The sequence below is a fragment of the Oryctolagus cuniculus genome, chromosome 7, assembly GCF_051225735.1.
Source record: "Oryctolagus cuniculus isolate XC-2025 breed Fujian yellow rabbit chromosome 7, ASM5122573v1, whole genome shotgun sequence".
In the NCBI taxonomy this organism is placed as follows: domain Eukaryota; kingdom Metazoa; phylum Chordata; class Mammalia; order Lagomorpha; family Leporidae; genus Oryctolagus; species Oryctolagus cuniculus.
This window is the reverse complement of record NC_142873.1, coordinates 117225114-117243469: the sequence shown is the minus strand read 5'-3', so window position 1 is coordinate 117243469 and position 18356 is coordinate 117225114. Positions and strand designations below refer to the sequence as shown.

The 18356-nt window shown below is 38.6% G+C and overlaps 1 protein-coding gene across 2 annotated transcripts in view; it reads left to right on the top strand.

Annotated features, from left to right (window-relative positions):
• The window catches only part of PRKAA2 (protein kinase AMP-activated catalytic subunit alpha 2), a 95487-nt gene that overhangs the window by 13485 nt on the left and 63646 nt on the right, over window positions 1-18356 (top strand). Inside the window, exon 2 of one of the 2 annotated variants that reach the window (XM_051856424.3) lies at window positions 14408-14549. The exons of the other annotated variant lie outside the window; for it this stretch is intronic. Coding sequence (XP_051712384.1) covers window positions 14408-14549 — 142 coding nt within the window. The remainder of the gene's footprint in view (window positions 1-14407; window positions 14550-18356) is intronic. 2 annotated transcript variants of the gene reach the window in all.

The window sequence follows — 18356 nt, the reverse complement described above, 5'->3', positions numbered from 1 at the left end:
TGCTGCTTTCCCAAGGATGTTAGCAGGAAATTATATCACAAGCAGAGTAGCTGGGACACAAACCAGGCACTAGATATGGGATTTGGGCATCCCAAGTGGTGGCTTCGCCTGCTGTATAACATTGCCTGCCCCTGCCTTCTTTTAATACATTTTTTCTGGATATATACAAAGGTAAACATGATTTGTCAGTTCCTGTACCAAAAATCATTATTTATTGTGAAAATGACCTATGATCAGTTAATAGCATCTGGAATTAGAGCTCTATAAATGGGAATACATTCCAAGGGATTATATTATTATTATTTTTAAACTATTTTTGTGGATAAATTTATATGCTTTTATTGGTTAATGCAATGGAATATTCATGTGTTTGCCACTTTATGTTTTTTGTGATTATTATATTTAGAATGCTTGTTTTTTAAAATTTTTAATGAATATAAAGAGAACAGATTTTTTGCATTCCATAAGTACAATTCCAAGAAGGCAACTATGCTTCCCTCATTCCCCTGCTCCCCCTCCAGTTCTCCTCCCTCTCTCCTCTTTTTTCATCAGATTTTTGATCTACTCTATACTCACAGAATTCATTCATTCATTTATTTATTCATTCATTACTTTTAACCAGCATATAACATATAAGGAAACAGGCTTATGAATATTGCTTTTTCCTACTTTCATGTTTCAGATTTTTTCATTATTTGGACTGCATTTTGAATCACTCTTGGTTTTCCAGAGTACCACATTCATTCCCATTTAAATTGTTTGAGATCCAATTCTTTGGAATCTATGAATGATGGTATACAAAGGACCCAGTAGTAGTACATTACAGCTACAGATTTTTTTCATTAGCCTTCTAGAGTTATAAGCTTCATAATATAACCACATAGTATTCTAATTTTTAAAGTGATCTTTGAAATTCTTATTTGGAATGAAGCTACATTTGTAAAGATGAAACCATTCTTTGGGAATAATTACCAAATCCTTGCTAAATACAATTTTTATTGATTTCATCAAATGCTTTTTTCTCAGCTAGCAATGACAGATGCACTTCTAGGCAAACGTGTCATATGTACATAGTTGTTTGTAGACTTATGAGAACTTGAACTTAAGAAGACTCCTTTTTAATGAAGTATAATTTTTATTTAATTGTATAGTACTTGAACAATAGGATTTTTAGTCCAGTTATTGTTTTCAATAACTAGGAGCAATAAGAGTTTACTAGAAGGAGAAGACAGCAGTTTTTTTCTCCCATGAAGATTGCTTTGGCGATAACAAGATATAGCTTTGAGTCAGAGCTCTAATGTTAATGTCTTATAGGAATTTTAGATAAGTTTCCTAAACTGCAACCCTCAGTTTCCTCCTCCATGACAACTCTTGGAGGGTTTAAATAGAAAAATATATATAGCAGCTGGCACTGTGGTGGAGCGGGTAAAGCTGCCACCTGCAGTGCAACTCTGACTTTCAAATAAATAAATCTTAAAAGAAAAAAAATATATAAGGTGCTACATACACATACACACAGAGATACAAATGTGTGTGTTATGTATGGCTATATATATGGAGAGCATCCACAGGCATCCAAAGGTACTTCAACAATTTCATGGAAAGTATGATTAAATGATAACCCTTTGAAGAAAATGTTTGAAATGTATGCATACAAGGGATCCTCAAAAATTCAGGAAAAAATGTGTATTATTAAAAACCTATACATGGATTTTAACCTTTTTTGCATCAAAATAAGCATCTTTTTAAAAAAGATTTATTTATTTACCTAAAAGAATTACAGAGAGAGCGAGAAATAGAGAGATATTGAGGTTTTCCATCTGTTGGTTCACCCAATGGCCACAACAGCCTGGGATGGGCTAGACCAAAGCCAGGAATCTGGAACTCCATTCTGTTCTCTGATGTGGGTACAGGGGGCCCAAGGACTTGGAACATTATCTGCTGCTTTCCCCAGGTGCATTAGCAGGGAGCTGGATCAAAAGTGGAGCAGCTGGGACTTGAACTTTCATGCATATGAGAGGCTGACATTGTTGGTTGCAGCTTAACCTGCTGCACCACAATGCTGGCCTCAAAATAAGCATCTTTTAGTTCTGTTTTCCATGATCTTTTTGAAGTACCCTTGCATGCACAGTGTACATGATTATTACCATTACTATTTTCTGTCTTTGAGAACTATGTTTATTTCTGTTGAAATCATAACTACCTTTTTGAAATTACTTTGCCTCCTAGGCCCAAGATTTGTCTGGGTTTCATCATGCCTTGGAGATCCACTCCAGCAGTTCACTGTACTTGTCTTCCCATTTCTTAGGTCTTTGCTTCCTAAGGCTTAAATCCCTGGAACAGTAGAATTGAGACCTTATGAATATCTCATAATACCTTATATGCCTTTCAGTTGGTTACATATTTAGGAGTGGAATGGCGAGTCATATAGTATATGCATATGTTCAGTTGTAGTCATTGGTATGCATTTTATACCAAATTATTTTATTCTCAAGCATTTGCAATATTTGCCTCCACACTAGCATTACATGAAAGTTCTAGTTGCTCTGTATTCTCAGCAATACTTGGCATTGTCTGTCTTTTTTTTAAAGATTTGTTTGTTTATTTATTTGAAAGAGTTGGAGAGAGAGAGAGAGAGAGAGAGAGAGAGAGAGAATGCACACAAGCTAAGTCTTCCATTCACTGGTTTACTCTCCAGATCCTGCAACAGCTGGAGCTGGACCAGTCTGGAGCTAGGAGCCTCCTCAATGTCTCCTACACAGGTGCAGGGGCCCAAGGACTTGGGCCATCCTCTACTGTTTTCCCAGGCCATACAGAGAGCTGGATTGAAAGTGGAGCAGCTGGGATTCGAACTGGCGCCCATATGGGATGTTGGCCCTGCAGGCAACAGCTTTAACCACTAGGCCACAGTGCTGGCCCCTTTGTCAGTCTTTTTTATTGTAGTTGTTCCAATGGATATGTTTTGGTATCCTGTTGCATTGTGGCTTTTATTTACATTTCTCTGATTCTAATACAATTGAGTGAGTACATTTTCTTATGTTTATTGACTATTTAGATCTCCTTTTTCTAAATTTGTTTTCCTATAAGATATGATTTCTTCTATAATGCCTGGACTTTAAGTAATTTTTATAATCTTGGTGTTGTGGTGGTTCTCACCTCTATCAATACTTTTGTATTTTTAGACGCTCCTGGGATGCAATACTGCATAATATTCCTGGAGACTTTGAATGTATAGATAATGCTTCTGCTTTGATAGATATATGTTGGTTTGCCTCAGGTGTGAAAGTGATAGCACACCCAATTTGCATATCCTTCTTAGATTCTAAAGCAGCAGTACTAGTACAGTATGAGCCTAAACATGTACTGCAGATATTATTGCTAGCCATACACATCATCCACCCAGTAACTACTAGTTACTGAATGTCAGTTGAATGCCAGGCACTGTACTGGACTCTGAGGACCAAAGATGAATGAGACACAGACCCTGCTCTGAGAGATCTGATCCATATAGAGAGGGAGGTCAATAACCACGACAACAAAATAGGTAATTAAAGTGCTTGATATTTAGATCTTGAAGCAGAGGGGCTGTGGGAGTGCACTGGAGAGTCATTAATCTTGGCAGTTGAGTAGTTGGAATGAGTAGGGAATGAAGTGGTGATTAGTGAAAGAAGTGGGACTGAGCTGAAAGGACAAGTGAGAACTATACAGTGAAGCATTGTCGACTGGGGGTGCAAATGCTTCATGTACTTAATAGCATGTGTTCCACTGAATAAAAGTGCAGTGAAGTGGACTGAATGCTCCTCAAGAACTGCACATGTGTTGGCTCTGGAAATGAGAGAAAGCACATCCCCTGTGGGGATTTCCAGGTAGTTCTAAATAACTTGATTATAATATTTATTTTTTTAAAGGTTTATTTTATTTCTTTGAAAGACAGAGTTACAGAGAGAGGTAGAGCCTGAGAGAGAGAGAGAGAGAGAGAGAGAGAGAGAGAGGGGTCTTCCATCTGCTGGTTCACTCCCCAGATGACCACCATTTCTGCCGGAGCTGAGCTGAACCAAAGCCAGGAGCCAGGAGCTTCTTCCAGATCGCCCATGTGGGTGCAGAGGTCCAAGGACTTGGGCCATCTTCTGCTGCTTTCCCAGGCCATAGCAGAGAGCTGGATGGGTGGTGGAGCAGCCAGGACTTGAACTGGTGCCCAAATGGGATGTCGGCACTTCAGGCCAGGGCTTTAACCTGCTGAGCCACAGTACTGGGCCCCTTACTTTAATATTTAAAGTGAGGAAATAATGAAAGATGATACTGGAAAGGAAGACCATGTCCTACATATGTAATTTATAAATACTACATGTGTACCTATTAAATTTCGTGAAGTCTCTCAATATGACTCATACATTCTAAGCACCTCCATATCGCAGTTTTCCATCTAATTTTATAAGACTCTGAATATATGATGGGCTCCAGCTTTCAGTGTCAACGAAGCCTCCATTCTATGTGGGACCATAATTCCCTGACACAACTTTGGGCCAACACTATCATAAGAAATTCTTGAGTATTCTTCTTGCTTTCATTTCAATCTCACTACTGCAGTATTCTGTGAGGTATGGACACTGATCAAAAGCAGCTGGCAGTAGGAACAGAAGTGTTTCCATCCTGGGGTCTACTGAAAAGGCTATTGTAGAGCTGGCTGTAGACTGGTAAATGTGTCATCTCAGATCTCACAACTTACCCTTGCTCATTTTTCATCCAGTCTTGTCACCAATAGTGTTCCTACTCCTTAAACCTAAGGTCAGGTTCAGAGCCAGGCTGTAAGACCATTACAGTCTTGTAACTGGCACAGCCAGGAATTCCACTGTTAACTAGAAAGTTATCTCACTGGCCTCTAAACTTGGAATTCTATGTGTCACTGCTCCCAACTCCAAATTATTGTTACCTATAGTATTTAAATTCTGCAAAACCTGTAATAGAACATAGTGTTTTAGGCATTATGAGTTAAATCTTTTTGGTAGCAATGAAATGCAATATTTTACAGTTATTAAGAATCTAAGTTTTAGAATCAGATCTGGACTTAAGTCTGATTTTATCCATTGATAGTCATTTAAACTTTATTTATTTATTTTATTTTATTTGAAAGGCAGAAAAAGAGGGTTTATTCCTCAGATGCCTGCAACAGCTAGAGCTCTGCCAGGCCAAAGCCAGGAGCCAGGAACTCAATCCAGGTCTCTTAAATAGCTGGCAGGGACAAAAATACTGGAGTCATTACCTGCTGCTACACAGAGTACACACTGCCAGGAAGCTGGAATCAGGAGCAGAGTGGGACTGAAACCCAGGTGCTCCTTTGTGAGATGTGGGTGTTCCAAATGGCATCTTAACTGCTGTGCCAAATGCTCATCGTAGTAGTAGTCATTTTTAATTTGTCCAAGCTTCAGTTTTTTACCTATAAAATTTCCTCTCAGGGTTTTTATGAAGTTAAAATGAAACATTGTATATAAAATGTTTAGCATGTATGCATAAAGGCAAACATGCTGCTGCTAGTTGTTATTCCCTTATCTGTGTTACAGAGCCATGAACTGTCTTTAAATAATGCTCACTACCTGAAATTTATCTTTGCTTCTGGGAAAGGTCTGGATTACAAATGAACTCCTGTAGATAGGCTGCAAGATGATGCCTATCGCTTTGCTGTCTTTTTGGTGCCTTCACTGGGGGAGACTTCTGAAAGATTTAGTGCTCATTTTTGTAGCCTAGGTTTTTTTTTATTTTTTATTTTTTTATTTTTTTATTTTTGACAGGCAGAGTGGACAGAGAGAGAGAGAGAGAGACAGAGAGAGAAAGGTCTTCCTTTGCCGTTGGTTCACCCTCCAATGGCCGCCGCTGCAGCCGGCGCACCGCGCTGATCCGATGGCAGGAGCCAGGATTCAGGTGCTTTTCCTGGTCTCCCATGGGGTGCAGGGCCCAAGCACCTGGGCCATCCTCCACTGCACTCCCGGGCCATAGCAGAGAGCTGGCCTGGAAGAGGGGCAACCGGGACAGAATCCGGCGCCCCAACCGGGACTAGAACTCGGTGTGCCGGTGCCGCAAGGTGGAGGATTAGCCTATTGAGCCACGGCGCCGGCTTATGTAGCCTAGGTTTTAAGTTAGACCATCCCAAATGTACCTGAATATGCTTTGTTCAGCTATATTCAGTTGTGTAGCGCTACATATACATTTAAAGGCTAATAACTTAGCAGGGGCCCAATACTATGAGTGCCACAGTTCCAATGAGAAAGAAGGTCTTCAAGCATCACCAAAGTTGCTTACAAACAGTTGTTTTTGTACAGGTTTAGGCCTGTAGAAGCGTGGGAAATACCACACGCACCCGCTGGTCCAGTGAAGCGTAATAAATATGGGTTAAGCATTCCTAATCCAAAACAAACAAACAAACAAACAAAAACCCAAGTCTGAAATGCTCAGAAATTCAAAGCTTTGTGAGGATTATGCAGAGTATTTCAGATTTTGGATTTTTGGATTAGTGATACTTGACTGGAAAAGTCTATACAGATATCCCCCAATTTTATTATTGTTTTTAAAAACTTCTGAACTCTGAAACACTGCTGATTCCAACCTAGTATTTTAGATATGGGATATTCAACCTGTAGTTAGATTCTTTCTATGTCCTAACATTTTCCCTTCTGTAATTAAAATTATTATGCAATATTTTTGTAGCTTTTCCCACAGAAAGACATTTTGGCAACTCTGCTTTGTTCAAGTCTATCACATATGTGAATTGTAATTCGTATCTATATTGTCAGTTTATTTTTTTGTTTTATTAGGTATAATATTCTAAATTATGTGGTATATTGAAATTGAATGCAGGAGTATTTGGTGTGAATTAATATGGAATAATGTATACATAGGGAAATGTTTCAAACTATGCTTCAGTAACTTACAGGATCTGCTTGTGGTAGAAAATACTGGATTTCATTTGGGAATTGGAAATTTTAAAAATTATAATTGTAAAGATCAATAGTGTATTGACACTTGTGTGACATAACGGTGTGAGGTTCTGCATTTTGTGCAACCAGAAAGATGTGTCAGAGCTGGAAAATGTTCAACAAAAAAGCAACCCAGATCATTTAGAGGCAGAAGTAGTTTAAAAGATTTATTCCCTCCAGTGTGGAGTGGTCCTTGGGGATCTAATTAGGACAATCTTAAGAGTTAGAAGTAGAGTTAGGTTTAATCTAGTCCAACATGTTACTCAGTGCAGGAATTTGTCTTATGTGTAGGGATTTGTTTTCTCATAATCCTGACAAATGCCTTAGCTCCCTCTGTTTGACTCTTCATAGTGCAGTTAAGAGGGCTGACTGGAGACAGCCTGCCTGATTTTAATCCCTGGCATTGGCACTTACTGGGAGATACGGGCAAACTCTTAACCTGTCTGTGCCTCCTTTTCCTGGCTTACTCTTGCCAGCAACTGTGTGTCCCTGAGAGTAGCCCACAAGGGACCAAACGTTTGACCCCTCCCATTTTGTATTGGGAGAAGAACTTGGGAATCAAGTAGATGCCAGTGTTATGCATCCTGTGAAAAAAAGTACATTTAGAGTATACTAGTCACTATATATATATATATGACATTTTCTTCATTGACCAGAGTGCCAGAAAGGGTAGTGAGGAAAGGCTTCAAGAATTTTACCTGAGGGTTTTTAATACACACAATGAAATACTATTCAGCCATAAAAAAGAATGAAATCCTGCCATTTACAGCAAAATGGATAGAACTAGAAGAACTAATGTTAAGTGAATTACGTCAGACACAGGAAGGCCACTGCTGCATATGTGGGAGCTAAAGAAAAACAACAACCTCAATATGAAACTAGAATGTTGATTACTAGAGGGTGGAAGGGATACAGGGAGTTTGGATTAAAAGAGATAGGTGAAGGGGCTGGTGTTTCAGTACAGCAGGTTAAGCCCTTGCTTCAGTCACCTGCATCTCTTTGTGGAGCCCGAGTTCAAGTCCTGGTGCTTTTCTTCCAATCCGGCTTCCTGCTAGTACACCTGGGGAGGGAGCGGATTATGGTCCAGTTGCTTGGGCCCCTGTCACCCACATGGGAGACCTGGATGGACTTCCTGGCTCCTGGTTTTGACCTGGCCTAGTCCTGGCTGTTGCAGCCATTTGGGGATGAACCAATAAATAGAAGATCTTTGTTTCTTCCTCTGTCTCTGTTACTCTTCCTTTCAAATAAACAAATAACTCTTTTAAAAATAGGTGAATTGGGGGTGTTTTATGGATTGTGACAAACATACAAATGTAAAATATTAATGGGTATGCAGGGTGTGGAACATATGGAAACTACAAAATTTTGGATTAAATAAGACAGTAATTTTGCCCTCATGTGAAATCTGAGCAGGTGGTACAGATGGTTGTCATTGCTGATGGTGTAAAAAACTGTGCTGCTCTCGCCTGGTGCTCCTTGCTGCCTAAGCCTGACCTTGGTTCAAAATGGTGACTTTGAAATGGAGGAAAGGATGAAGAAGAAGCTGCCAGGAACATTTCTGCTTACATGTAATTAACCAAAAGCTATGCACATGGAGACATATACTTACAAGAGATGCATGGATATGGTCTATACTCTGAGTAGCCTTGCACTCAGATGTCATTTGACAGTTATGTCTTTGAAATAAAGATGTGGTAGACACTAGGAACAGAGCTGTGTCACAGCTACTTTGTTCCTCAGTTCTGGAGAGTAATGTGAGTGTAATTAGCACAGCAATTACCATGGTAGGAAGTCATTAAATAGCTTATTCAACAAGTGAATTTCCCTTTTGGCTCCTGTAAAAATAGGTATTGACATTATAAATTATGGGAAGTTTGTCCAGTCAGTGTTTTTATAGTATTCTTTCTTTCTTCTTTTTTTGCCAGGCAGAGTTAGACAGTGAGAGAGACAGAGAGAAAGGTTTTCTTTCCGTTGGTTCACCCCCCCCCAAATGGCTACTACGGCCAGTGCACTGCGCCCATCTGAAGCCAGGAGCCAGGTGCTTCCTCCTGGTCTCTCATGCAGGTGCAGGGCCCAAGCACTTGGGCCATCCTCCACTGCCTTCCCGGGTCACAGCAGAGAGCTGGACTGGAAGAGGAGCAACCGGGAAAGAGCCGGTGCCCCAACTGGGACTAGAACCCAGGGTGCTGGCACCACAGGTGGAGGATTAGCCAAGTGAGCCGCGGCACTGACTGTTACTTTTTCCCTCCCTCCCTCCCTTCCTCCCTCCCTTCCTCCTCCTCCTTCTCCTTCTTCTCCTTCTCCTCCTTCTCCTTCTCCTTCTCCTTCTTCTCCTTTTTAAAGATTTCTTTATTTATTTGAAAGGCGGAGTTACAGAGAGGCAGAGGCAGAAAGAGAAAGGTCTTCCATCCACTGGTTCACTTACCAAATGGCTGCAATGGCTAGAGCTGGGCCGATCCAAAGCCAAGAGCCAGGAGCTTCTTCTGCATCTCCCACAATGGTGCAGGGGTCCAAGCATTTGGGCCATCTTCTACTGCTTTTCCAGGCCATAGCAGAGAGCTGGATGGGATGTGGAGCAGCCAGGACTCAAACTGGTACCCATATGGGATGCCAGCACTGCAGGTTACAGTTTAACCTGCTACGCCACAGCGCCAGCCCCTATAGTATTCTTTCTCATCTACTCTTTGTAAATAAGGTTTCCCTGGTAGTCTTCAGATAGATATAATACCATACAAATTTAAATCAGCTCTTTTATTGCTGCTATTTTTCCCCCACTGAAACTTAGAGACCTATTAAAAATCTGTGCTTCATATGTCTATGATCATCACAGTTCCAGCACATAGACTTAGCAAGGGTTTTTAGATTGACTATATGAATGGGAATACCTTTGATGAAATCAAAGCCTTTCCATTAATTTCTTTTAAATCACTTGAAGGAAAATTTATGTCATTAATATACATAGCAAAAATTCATGGTCTTAAATTATTCTTGTAATAAGGACTTCAGGAATATTCATTAGCTTTCAGGTAGAATATGATTATGACAGATTATTTGGATTTCATTAATTATGGTTAAGTACTAATTCACTTAAGGAATTATTAGGCAAAAAAAGCTGGGACCGGTGCCGTGGCTCACTTGGTTAATCCTCCATCTGCGGCGCTGGCATCCCATATGGGCACCGGCGGTTCTAGTCCTGGTTGCTCCTCTTCCAGTCCAGCTCTCTGCTGTGGCCTGGGAGGGCAGTAGAGGATGGCCCAAGTGCTTGGGCTCCTGTACCCGCATGGGAGACCAGGAAGAGGCACCTGCTCCTGGCTTCGGATCAGCGCAGTGCTGGCCGTGGCGGCCATTTTGGGGGGTGAACCAATGGAAGGAAGACCTTTCTCTCTGTCTTCTCTATCTGTCTGTAACTCTACCTGTCAAATAAATAAATAAATAAATAAGCTAGTATAATTCAACAAAAAGAAGGCAAATCTTAATAGGTTTGACTGTTTTGACCTCAGATATCTAAATAGCCTGTGTGCTTAACCCTTTCAAGGGAAAATGCCATTTTTTTTTCCATTGTTTCATAGAGAAGGTTTTCTTCGTGTGTAAAGATAAATGACACTGGCGCCGTGGCTCACTAGGCTAATCCTCCACCTTGCAGCGCCGGCACACCAGGTTCTAGTCCCGGTCGGGGCGCCGGATTCTGTCCCGGTTGCCCCTCTTCCAGGCCAGCTCTCTGCTGTGGCCAGGGAGTGCAGTGGAGGATGGCCCAAGTGCTTGGGCCCTGCACCCCATGGGAGACCAGGATAAGTACCTGGCTCCTGCCATTGGATCAGCGTGGTGCGCCAGCCGCAGGGCACCGGCTGAGGCGGCCATTGGAGGGTGAAACAACGGCAAAGGAAGACCTTTCTCTCTGTCTCTCTCTCTCACTGTCCACTCTGCCTGTAAAAAATAAAAAAAAATAAAAATAAAAAATAAAAAAAGATAAATGAGCTAGTTGTTTGCTCAGATTTCATACACTAATGCTTTATATTGTTTTCTGAGTGAATTCACTCACTTTTTTTGTTTCTTTGCTTTCCGGAGTAACCATGTGGCATTAAAAACAACACACCCATCTGCTTGGCTGGTAGAGTCCTTTGTCTTACCTCTTTGATCTGGAAAGATCACATGTGTTCTCAGTAGGCAGTGATTTTAGCTGTGGTTTTGGCTATCAAATAGGAAAAGAGGAATTTAATTCTTCCTTCTCATTATATTGAAGATGAGATAGGAGATTGCAGTGCTAGTAACTGTCATTGAGGCTGTCAGGGATTTGGGAAAGACAAAGCTGTTAGGCAACCAGACAAGGATTTGGGCATTTTAAAATCTCTACAGGTGAGGAATATAGGAACCAAGAGACCATCTACGTTGTTTTCATTGAATAAGAAGTCCCTGGAATCAGTAGTGGTTTTGTGAGTCCCTGAAAGCACATTTTGAGATGTTAGAAAGTTAGGTTGCTTGCATTTCATTTCTCCCAATGTGTTTGTTTTCTATGCAAGGAAAGAAGCTTTCAAGCTTCATTAAAGTTTTTGTGATAATTTACTACTTGAGAAATTGTTAAGGTAAAACTCCTCTCTAGAGACAGGAAGCTCAGTAATATGTAACTTAGCCCATTTCATGTTTGGGTTACTCTGACTGGTTTGTTGTTTTGCTGTGGTTAAACATGCTGGCCCTGAAGTCAGACAATTTCTGGTCACATCGTGCCACCACTTAACCATGTGACCGTGTATGAGTCATTTAACTTCTCTGTGCCTTAGGTTTCTTGTCTGTGTACTGGAGGACAATAATGCTTGCTCGCATTGTTATAGGATTGAGTGAGTGGGGCAGCTAGCACTTAAAATAATGTTTAGTACATAATAATTACTTACTGTCATTGTTTTTAATATTTTTGTCATAATGACTTCAAAAATGACTTCAAGAAATATTTAGGAAATAATATCAGCTGATTCCTTTGTTTCTAGCTTATAGGCTGTGTGTGACCAAATGAAATAGAGTACATGGGTTTGGCTAAATAAAAAGAGAATGAATCCTACTTTAGTGTTATTTTTAAAATTTTTATGTATTTGCTTGAGAGAGAGAGAGAGAGAGAGAGAGAGAGAATGAATGAGAATCTCTTGTCCCATGCTTCATTCCCTGAATGCCCACAACAGCCTGGACTGAGCCAGGTCAAAGCCAGGAGCCAAGAATTCAATCTGAATCCCATATGAGGGTGACAGGGACCCAAATACATGAGCCACCATCTGCTGCCTCCTAAAGTGTAATAAGCAAGAAGCTAGAATCAGTAGCAGAGTCAGGATTTGAACCCAGGCACTCTGGTATGGGATGCGGGACTCACAGCAGTGTCATAACTACTATGCCAAATGCCTACCCCTATTTAAATTTTGAATGTATTAAATTTGAGAGGTTTGTGGGATATTAACCTTGAAATAGTGCATATGAATTCAAAGGAGGGGTAGAGTCATTATATATAAGTGGTACCTGAAACTATGAGAGGTGAATGAGATAACTTAAGGAACTACCTTGGGCCTCATTAAAAACCTGGGGACACTAACCTTTAAAGAATAGGTGAAGGATTTAAAGGAGACATCAGGGTAAGTAGGATAACCAGGAGAGGGCCAATGCCACCAAATGGGGTAACCAGTGGTGTCCAATGCAACAGTGCCTACAATAATCTGAGAACTGAGAAGTATCCATGGCTTCATAGTTAACAGGTCTTTTATGACCCTTCATTTCCATAGAGAAGAGGAGGTGGAAGCCTGATGGCAGTGAACTTAGGGATGATGATAAGGAAGGAAGAGAAGAAAATAAATTTAGATTACTGGCTTAAGAAATTTCAACGTGACAAGTATTGGAAGCAAGAGGAGGATACTGAATAAATGAGAGTGGTTTTTTTTTTTTGAGATGTATGGGATGTTGAAAGGTGAAGGAGAAAGAAATATTAAGAAAGTTGAGGAGCCAATGCTGTGGCATAGCGGCTAAAGCCAAAATCTGCAGTGTCAGCATCCCATATGGTTGCCGGTTCGAGTCCCAGCTGCTCTACTTCCCATCCAGCTCTCTGCTATGGCCTGGGAAAGCAGTAGAAGTTGGCTCAAACATTTGGGCCCCTGCACCTGCATGGGAGACCCAGAGGAAGCTCCTGGCTCCTGGCTTCAGATCAGTGCAGCTCCAGCCATTGCAGCCATCTGGGGAGTGAGCCAGTGGATCGAAGAACTAACTCTCTCACTCTCTCTCTCACTCTCTCTCTCTCTTTCTCTCTTTCTCTCTCTCTTTCTTTCTCTCTTTCTCTCTTTCTCTCTCTCTCTCTCTCTCTCTCTCTCTGCCTCTGTAACTCTGCCTTTCAAATAAATAAATAAATCTAAAAGAAAAGAAAGTTGAATATAAGAGTACTGTAAGGAAGATGGTTTGAAGGACAAGTTGATGAAACTGGGCTTGGCCAGGAGGGGACCACAACATCTCTGAGGCTGGAGGAAAGAAGTAAATGTTGAACATGGAAGAAATTATACTCTTGCAATTTTATCTTCCCCAAATAAATAAAAAGGAACTTTGTCAGATGAAAGAAATCAATGTAGAGAGATTTCTGGGGGAAATAGGGAAGAGGCAACTGAGAAATTTGTTCCCTGATGGAAGGATTTTTCATCTGAATATTATTAAAGGATATCCCTTAAATCCACTGTGTAGTCTTATCCACACTATAAATGTGTTATATGAGCAAAGGAAAAGACTACTCTTTCATTTATTGTAGTATATATTTATTGAGTCTGTGTATGAAACATTGCTCACATACTTCCAGGGAGATTCTAATGAATACTGGCCATCTTATTCAAGGAGCATCTGAACTAATAGTAACCATTTAGGACATATAATTTGTTACAAATGTAAATAGCTATCACACATTTAAAATAGAAAATGACATACAAGTTTTATCAACAGAGGGTTCGAAGGAAGTAAAGATCCCTTCAAATAGGCCAATCAGGCATTATGGAAAAGGATTTTAAAAAGGGCTACATATGGATTTTCTGATGAAATAGTTGTGACTTTTTGACTTAATACAGCAAACATTTATTCTATTATAGGACTAGTAATAAGTAAAAGAGGAAAAATAAGATTAGCAAACACAATGAATTCTATTCTGTCTAAAATATATCCTAAAGTTGAAGATATTTTTCTGTAGGAATATAGAATTCCATAATCCTTTAAATAACTATTTAATGAACAGATGATATAGTGATGACTAAGAAAGTTTCTGTCTTCAAGGCATATATATTTTAATAGGAGAGGAGGAAGTGAAAAGAAAGACTTTAGTTCTGTGTAATAAAAGAAAAGTGGTAGATATGAATAAAGGAATTTAGAGTACAGTGGAAGAAAGCATGAATAAATGATTATTTTCATATGACAACATGTTTTCTTTTTTTTTCCTTTAGTTGGAGAACATCAATTGACAGGCCATAAAGTGGCAGTTAAAATCTTAAATAGACAGAAGATTCGCAGTTTAGATGTTGTTGGAAAAATAAAACGAGAAATTCAAAATCTAAAACTGTTTCGCCATCCTCATATTATCAAACTGTAAGTATTTTTGTACATAGTAATACAAAAGAGAATTGTCTTAAAATATTTTTAGGAATTTTGTAAGTAATTATTTACCTTTAGTTAATTATTTACAAAAATAGATTTTAAATATTCATATTCAGCAAGTGTTAATATGTTTAATATCTCACAGTTCTTACTTGCATCCTTTCGGTTTAAAATTAAAAGTCATTGTTTTTTAAAATTGGTAGTATTTTCAGGTGATGAATGCAGCCTTAGAAATATACTATTTAGTATTCACTTTAAGTATCATTTAAGATTTTTATATTCTTGGGTTCATTTTTGTAAATTTTTTCTAGTCACTTTCCATGAATGTATCAGGTAATTTTCCTTTTGGAAAGTAAAAGGTAACTGCTAAAGGTTTCCACCATACTATAAATTATATGTAGAACTAACTGCAAGTGACACTGTAATTACAAATGGTGAAACTTTTAGGATAACAAATGAATTTTTTGAAGTTATAAACTTAAAAAGATAACTAAACACTAAGAGATAGATAAGCCAGATAATTCATTAAATTAAAAGATATAGAAAATGTATACATTAAGTATATGGTGACAATTTTCAATCATTTAAAGTTTTTGCTGTTTAACATTTATTAAGAAAATGTAATATGCTAGACATTGAAAATTGTGTTTTTTATCTTAAAGCTTGGATACGGTTTTGCAAAATAAATATTAATCTTACTATTGAGTATTTTATTAATAGTTCTATTGAGTACCCCAGAGTTTGTACTGAACTTTTTACATAAATAATTTTGTCTTATCCTCACGATAAGCGTTTGAAGTAGACTTATTTTCTAGACAATGAACCTGCATATTTAGAGTCACAGACATGGTAACTGAGTTCAGATCTGACTCCAAATGCTACACTGTTAATATGTTCTCCAGGACTCCAGTCTTTCTCAAAACTTATAGTTCTATAAATCCCTTTCAAAAGAAAGATAAATTTGTGAATCTCTCATTTTAACTTAATTTTCTAACCTATTACTTAAGTGTTGCATGTAGAAACAAAAAACTAGATATAAACTTTCATATACATACAGTTTCAATATATTTATGAAACCAAAATAAATTCACAATTTAAATACAAATTAAATAAATGAAGTTCAAAGTATTATCAGTAGTGTATTGTGACAAATAAGGATGCTTTGTAAAACCAAATCATTATTAGTAAGTTTAATAGTAGATATTGGAGGAAGAGAGCCAATATTCTATATTTTGATTCAAATATATTGTTGCAGAGAAGGCCTATTTAAGTGTGTTGTAAAAACAAAAAAGAGCAGTGTTAATATCTTTGAGATTTTAATTGCTAGTTCTTTAAAATCAGACATTTAGCCAAAAGTTTGTCAGCAAGACTTCTTGGAATGTCAGTGTTCATGGGGGGCAGCAACTTGGCAACTATGAAGTCTCACTGTTTATTTAATTACAAAGTTAGTATTTAGTTGTGGTTGGCAGAATAATCAACCTCCTAATCCCCAGAACTTGTGATAGTGTTGTTTTGTGGCAAAGGGGAATTAAAGCTGTGGGTGAAATTAAGGTTGCTAATCAATCGACGTTACAAAAGGGAGATTATCTTGGATTTTCTGGGTGGGCCCAATACAAATAATGATCCTTAAAGGAAGAAGAGAGGGTGGAACTAGAAGACATAGAAAGGGTCATTGAGCATCGAATCAAGGTTAGAGTGCTAAGATGTGAGGAAGACTCCCATGGCTGTTACTGGCCTGGAAGGCAGAAGGGGCTCATGAGCCTGGAAATGCATGTGGTCTCTAAAAGCTCAGATTCTGTCCCTAAAGCTTTCAGAAGGCAACACAGCTCTCCGACAACCTGATTTTGGCTCAGTCAGATGTGTGTCAGGCATCTGATACGCATGTGTTGTCTTAAACCACTAAAGTTTGAAGTATGACAGTAATAGGAAACTAATATAGTAATTTTCTTGAAATCCTTAAATGAGGGACCATCTTATTCCTATTATTGCTGGGATTTGCAATATTCATTTTGCTTTACTGCTGGACTTCTTGTTAGGGAAGTATTACAGATCGTTATGTTCAGTTAGGGGACCCATTAATAGTGCAATTTACCAAGAGCATGCCTATGCCACTGACTGTCCAGAGTAGTCTTTTTTAGGTTGGGAGTGCCACTGGGTGATCTGTAATGACTGAATTCTCACGCTGCTGTCATGAGACTGTTCTGCTGCTGAGCTTCGAAGTTATGTATAAACATAAAAATGAAGCCGCTGAACTTGCATGGTGATACTTGATTATAATGTTGTCACTTTACACATCATTAAATGATGTGCTAGATGATACAGAATCTGTACATAGAGGTTCTTAAAAATTATTATCTGAATTATCTGATATTATGTGAGTTTTCTCTTCCTTTAAAATGGGATACCTCACAGTGTGTTTGAGGATTAAAGGTGTCAGCATGGTTGTAATACATCATGTTTGATGAACAACTCCCAAAGCAGGAATTGGCAACCTACGAACTGATTCCAGTCCTTTCTCATGGCTCCATATTATTTTCAGTTAATGGAAACAGTTCACATCTTGCTTTGACTGCATGCTAGTAATGACTTTATTTCATTATGAAATGACTTCCAAGTGAAATCTCCTCGCTTTTTCCCACTCAGTAGTTACTTCTGTTAGAGGGGAAGGCTGAAATGGCCAGACTACGAGGATCATATGCCGGGGAGAGAGTGGAAAAGAGAAAGAGGCCTCCGTGTTTCCCTTATTCCTCTACCCCATTATTTTAGAATGCTCACCATTAAGACCCAAGGAAATGTTGCCCTTTTGGGATATGAGTCCCAGAATCTATTCTGTTCTTTAAAACATAGAGAGATTTTGACAACAAAATCTTCATGAGGATTTAAATTCTTACTTTTTAAGTTATCAGTTTCTTCTTGATTCCAGATCTATAATTATTTCAAATTGTTTAAATTTTGTTTGGCTAATTAACTCATCTGATTTACAATTATTTATTATTTGCTGTTTTGTTTTGTGATGGGATGAAAGAACATCCTCAGAGTTGGTCAGAAGTATTTGGCTCAGGTGAATTTAATGTTTAAAGCTCTAGCTTCCTTTATAATTGCCTCTTTAATTGTGGATCTAATTTTTAAAAAAATGTTTATGTATTTTTACTACAGACCAAACTTGTTGATATAGTTTCAAATAGTGACCCAAGCATAAGTTATTTAAGTAGAAGAGAGACCTGATCCTTTGAGTGGCTTTATTTTGTGCAATCTTAGACTAACCGCCAGAAATAACTTCTAGTTGCAAAATGGGTCTCTGGAATTAGCAAGAAAGTTTGAACACTGAATAACAAGAATAAAAGGTGTTTATTACATGGTTTCTCTATCAACTCAAAAGTATATATTTATGTAAAATATATTTTAAAAATAATTTTAAAATAATTTAAAGAATAATTTTATGTAAAACCCTAAATCTAAAATATTAAAAGAAAAATAGCTTTTCAAGGAAAATTTCAAGTTTCCCATGAGCTAGAATCTGTTGAATTAATTCATTTAAAGATTTATTTATTTATTTAAAAGGCAGAGTGACAGAGACGAAGAGGGAGAGGGAAAGAGAGAGAGAGACAAAATATCTTCCAACTGCTGGTTCCCTCTCCAAGTGCCCACAAAAGCCTGGACTAGGCACAGAACTCCATGTGAGTCTCCCACACAGGTGACAGGAACCTCAGCACTTGAGCCATCATTTATTGCCTCCCAGGGTATGCATTAGCAGGAAGCTGAATCAGAAGGAGAGTAGCCAGGACTGAAAGTAGGCAC